Source organism: Otolemur garnettii, unplaced genomic scaffold (assembly GCF_000181295.1).
Source record: "Otolemur garnettii isolate 467f Iridium unplaced genomic scaffold, OtoGar3 scaffold00018, whole genome shotgun sequence".
NCBI classification, from domain to species: Eukaryota; Metazoa; Chordata; class Mammalia; order Primates; family Galagidae; genus Otolemur; species Otolemur garnettii.
The window spans coordinates 8,292,498-8,297,780 of NW_003852413.1; the positions used below are offsets into that span (position 1 = coordinate 8,292,498).

The window sequence follows — 5,283 nt, forward strand, 5'->3', positions numbered from 1 at the left end:
CTCTCCACCTGGGGTCTCAGGGCTACCTAGAGGAGGTGGCGTTTATTTGCTGAGCCTTGGAGTCTGAGGGAGACCAGGTCGTGTGTAGAAGGGAGCACTGTGGGTTTGAGGATGGCTGCAGCGATGGTCACGATCTGTCATTGCCCTCTGCTGAGTGGCTCTGACCTTTTAACTATGTTTGTTATGACACATCTCATAGGCTCAGCTGAGGCCTCCCCTCCTGTTTCTCCATAGCCCGACCCGCACAGACCCTGGCAGGCCAAACATATGCCGAACTCAAAACACACTGCAGGGCAGAGAGAGTCCAGGGAGCGTGACGCACGGCTACACATAGGACCCCTGCTATGTGCCAAGCCCTGTGCTTCACATGTTCTAATTTAACATCAAATGCCCTGCCATTCAAGTGGGATACCCACATCGAACAGTTGGGGAAACCAAGGCTCAGAGAAGCCAAGAAGCTGTCCTCAGTCACAGAGCTCAGAAGTATAGGATTATACTATACTGGGGTAGAAGTATAACTGGAATTCAGATTTCCGGCCGGCTAACTCTGAAGCCACGCCTCCTGCAACCTGCCCTTGCCTGGCTGCCTGGCACGGGGTGGAGACTCAAAGAGAAAGGGCTTCACTGCCTCCAGCCTCAGTGACCTCCAGAGAATCCCCTGGCCATAGACATCTGTGACAGGCACACACTGGCTGTCACTTTACCTATAAGGGTGTAAGGAGCACACACGATATTATGTCTGAGCTGGCATTTTTCAAAGGACATTCCTGGCAGATTTCCAGCTGTCTTAGCACAGGGAGCCCAGGGCCCCAACAACACTGTGCCTTGAGGGGGCTTTGAGTGAGGTTTTTCAGAGAAACCCAGCACATCACCCCCACCCCCACCTTTAATCAGGGAGGCGCCAGCCGGCTCCAGGGTAAGGGCATCCGAGGTCACAGGCCGAAGATGGGCACAGAGGTACTGCCAGCTTCAGGCTAGAACGGGTGCTAAAGAGCCCCTGGGACCACGGATGTGGGAGGGGGCTCTAGCTTCCAGACTCCAAAGGAGCTGCACAGGGTGACTTCTCTGTCATCAGGAGTAACACATTCCTCCCACACATCGTCAGATTCAGCAACATAAGGGTCCCCTCCCTGTTGCCTGTGAGGTCTGCTGCGGGATCATTAGGGCTGGAGATGAACAAAAAAGTGAAAGGGCTTAGTTTTGCCCCCGCTTTTCTCCAGGGTCCTCCTTCCCTCTGGCCCCTCCCCGCTGCCATCACCAGGCCTGGAGTCTGTGCTGCCCTCCCCAGACTCTGATAATTGCTGATTGAGTGGCTTTGAGGGGCTGTTAAGAGACTAGGGAGCTGAAGCTTGATTGCCTGGCGGTCTGGCGGGCCAGCCCCTGAAAGGCCCCCTTTGTGCTGAGCCAGTTCCTGGGAAGCTGCATTCAATTACCAAGGCCCATGAGAGTTGAAAGCTGCAATAGGAGCCCCTGGTCCCCCCTCACTTTCTTTCTTCTCTTCTCACCCCACCCCCACCCCGAAAAGAAACAGATGTTCACAGAGATGAAGGCGGGAGCAGCAGTCGCTGATGCGAAGACCCCTCCCTGGGCTGTGGAGAGCTGGGGAGAGAGGGCAGAGCAGACTCTCCTGCCAGCCCCGCGCCTCCTGCAGTACAGCTCGGTTTGGTTCCCAGCTCCCCCTCTTGGTGCCCTCCATACCCCTCAGGTCGCTGCCCGCAGGGTGCCTGGCACCCAGTAGGTGGTCTGTAGACAGCCAGTGCCATGATGGTCCTGCATGAATGGGTCCCTGGGAGGGCCAGAGACGCCTGCTCCCCGCTACTTCCAGGCCAGATGTGCCCCCTCTTGGCATGTCTCTTGGGGTGTAGGTGCAGAAGCCAAACCTGCCTCTCCCTTCCCAGCTGCCTGAGTGCTGACTTAGCCTCCCCAGCTTGGCTCTGGCCCCACTGATCCCTCCCAGGGGGCTTCCAGGCTGCTCACTCCACCTCTGCCCCCTCCTGCAGAGGCCCACCCTCACTCTCTCCTAAATAGCTCTTTGCACCCGTGAGATCTGCCCGTTCACAAGGACACTGAGGCTGAGTGGTGGCTCCAAACACCTTGCTGGGCACAGCTGGAACAGGAGCTTCACAGGACCATAACTGCCTCTCACCTCGGAAATCCTTCACTGCAGGATGGGGGCCCACAGTGACATGGGGGTTGCTCTCCACGGCTGGGATCCTGGGGCTAGCCAAAATTCTAGAACTTCAGGGGATAATGCCAGCAAGTACTCTAGCTGATGAGTGGGTAGGGAGACCCAACCTGAAGAGGAAAAAACTCCAGAGTGTTTCTCTGCCCCCCACATCCCTGGACCCTCAGCCTGGGGCCTCACAGCAACCACACTGCTCACTCAGATGCTTCCTGCTCCGTGCGAGGTTGCCACCCTGCCTGTGTACACCCCCTTTGTTCTTCTGGGCCCACAGCTGGGCAGTGGGCACAGAAAGGGGCTGTGTCCTGGCTTTGCGTCATGGGGAGAAGGCCCAGGGACTTTCCATTGTCTGGCTGCCAAAAGGATGGAGGTGGGGTGCGTGTCTGCTGGGGATGGGGGTCAGTAAGGAGAGTGGCTGGGGTTAAGGACAGGTGAGAAGAGGGAGGGGAGAAGCCAGAGGACGTAAATTAGCAGGTGGGCTCAGGCGAGTTTATCCCCCCACCCACATTAGTAGGGAAGGAGGCTCTTATTCATGTCCTGTGGGCTCCAGGCAGGAGTGTGGGAGTGAAGATCTCCAGTGGCTTCAGGAGTCAGGGAGATCTGAGTTCAAGCCCAGCTAGATCATTTCCTAAGCAAAAACTCTCATCCTGTCTGCACTGGTATTCTGGTCCCCACTCACATGGCCACAGTAGCACATGGCCTTGGTGCTCAGGTAGCTGTAGCACAGCGGTGTGAACTCTGAACGGGGTGATGGGGCTGGTGCAGGTCGGCAGTTCATGCTGTCAGGCAAGGCCCTGCTCTGGCGGTTGGTACCAGTACAGTTCTATGCACCGTAGCACTGTCTCTCAAGGTCCCCATGTTATGAAAGACCTGAGTTCCTGAGAACAGGTTATTTGGCCAAACTCAGCACCCCATCTTTACCTGTAAAGCAGGACACAGATGACCATCCCAAACTCATTTGTATCTGGCAGGCTGGGTTTTCTTGCCCCCACCACCACCACTGCCCCATGGTATGTTTTCCTTAGGTTGACATCATTTGATAACTGCCCCCAGGCAGGGGCAGTAGCTAGGCCAGGGCGAGGAAGCCTGGGCAGGGTCCCCTGAGCTGCATTTCACCGAGCGTGTGCTGTTTGCTGAAATCAGAGCGCTTCTCTTCCAGAGACTTCTGAGGGCGGCCCCATCTGTTGTCTTATTAGTTCTCAAAACATTGCTGGGAGCTCAGGGTGGTGGGGAGGGTGTGATATTTTTAGATCCACAATTCAGATTTTACTTTGCAACCCAGATTGACTCTTGTCTCAGGCTGGTGTCCCCTATAGGCAGATGAAGCCTGTACCTAGGACACCAAAGTATCAAAAAAAAAGAAGAAGAATAATTTAATATTTCATACTTTCAAAAAAAAAACTTTGAGGTTATCACTGCATGAAAATTCAGAACTTCTGTTGATGTTTTTCCCATGCTTATTCTGTAACTGAGTATTGCTTTTATTTTGGAATACACAGGGGTAGGCACCAGCATTTTTTCACTGACTGGAGCCTCTTATTCCGGTGCTTGCTGGACAGAGCTGAAAACTCAGTATGTTGTGGATGAACTTTGAAAACATTCCACTGCAGCAGGGAGGTCAGACATGAAAGGCCACACATTGTATGATTTCACTTATCTGAAATATCCAGAATAGGTAGATTCCAGGAGGCAGGGGAGAGGTCCCTGGTGACTCTAGGGAGAGGTCCCTAGGTGACTAGGAGGATGGGAAAAGGGAGAGAGGGTGTGACTGGTTCACAGGTTTGATGTTGCACTGGTAAGAGGGATTTGGAACTAGACAGAAGTGATGCTTGCAAAACATTTTGAAGTACTAAATGCCACTAAACCGGGCCCTTGATTAACATGGTTCATTCTGGGTTGTGTGACTCACTCACTTCAATTGAAAAAAAAGGCTAGGCCAGGTGAGGTGGCTCACACCTGTAATCCTAGCACTCTGGGAGGCCAAGGTGGGAGGATCCCTTTATCTCAGTAGTTCAAGACCAACCTGAGCAAGAGTGAGACGCCCATCTCTACTAAAAATGGAAAAAAGTAGCCGGGCGTGGTGGTGCCTGCCTGTAATCTCAGCTACTCGGGAGGCTGAGGTAGGAGGATCACTTGAGCCCAGGAGTTTGAGGTTGCTGTGAGCTATGATGATGCCACAGCACTCTAGCCTGAGCTGTAGAATGAGACTCTGTCTCAAAAAAAAAGGAAAGAAAAAAAACAGAGGTTAGAGCTACATCAAGGTGGCTTGGTGCCAACACTGTGGTAGGCACTTCATGTCTAGGATTTGCTCTAAAGGAGTCAGAATGTGGCACAAAGGGACTTATCTCCCTGTGATGATAAAAAGGTTGAGATGCACACAGCCCAAGTTTTGAAAGAAGAAGGGCAGAGATTGGAACCAGTGGGCTGTGCTTTCAGCCCTGATCACGATATCCTGTCCCTGTGGGGCCACTGATCTCCCCTGATTCTGTGTCCTTCTAGGGAAGTGACAGTGAGTACGAGGTCGATTCAAGCCACCAGAAGGCCCACTCTTTTGTGAACCACTACATCAGCGACCCCACTTATTACAACTCCTGGCGGCGGCAGCAGAAAGGCATCTCGCGGGCCCAGGCATACAGCTACACGGAGAGCGACTCCGGTGAGCCAGACCACACCACCATCGCCAACAGCAACAGCACCCAGCAGGGCAGCCTCTTCCGGCCCAAGGCCAGCCGGACTCCAACGCCCCAAAACCCCCCGAACCCCCCAAGTCAGCAGAGCACCCTCTACCGTCCCCCCAGCAGCCTCGCTCCTGGTTCCCGGGCTCCCATAGCAGGATTTTCATCATTTGTTTGACAACAGAAGAGAAAAGAAAGAAAAACCAAGCTCCTCCTTCACCCCTCCTCCCACTGCCTGCCAGAAAACAAAAACACCGAGGAACCAAGTCAACTCTTCACCTCCCAAGTTTATTTGTCCAGAAATTCCAGGGCCAGCAAAGCCGGTGTTGAGAAGGGGGAGAAAACCATGAAGAATGAGCGTGGCCAGTGGTTATTCCACTCCGGATCGGGGCTTCCCGGCTCCTTTGGGGATTGCACAGAGCTGGG

General features: G+C 53.9%; 1 protein-coding gene across 1 annotated transcript in view; it reads left to right on the forward strand.

The window, feature by feature from the left end:
- The window catches only part of SDK2 (sidekick cell adhesion molecule 2), a 248,615-nt gene extending 243,580 nt beyond the window's left edge, over positions 1-5,035 (forward strand). Inside the window, exon 45 of the mRNA XM_012802853.1 lies at positions 4,682-5,035. Within this exon, the coding sequence (XP_012658307.1) occupies positions 4,682-5,035 (354 nt within the window). The remainder of the gene's footprint in view (positions 1-4,681) is intronic.
- The last annotated feature ends 248 nt before the right edge of the window (positions 5,036-5,283 follow it).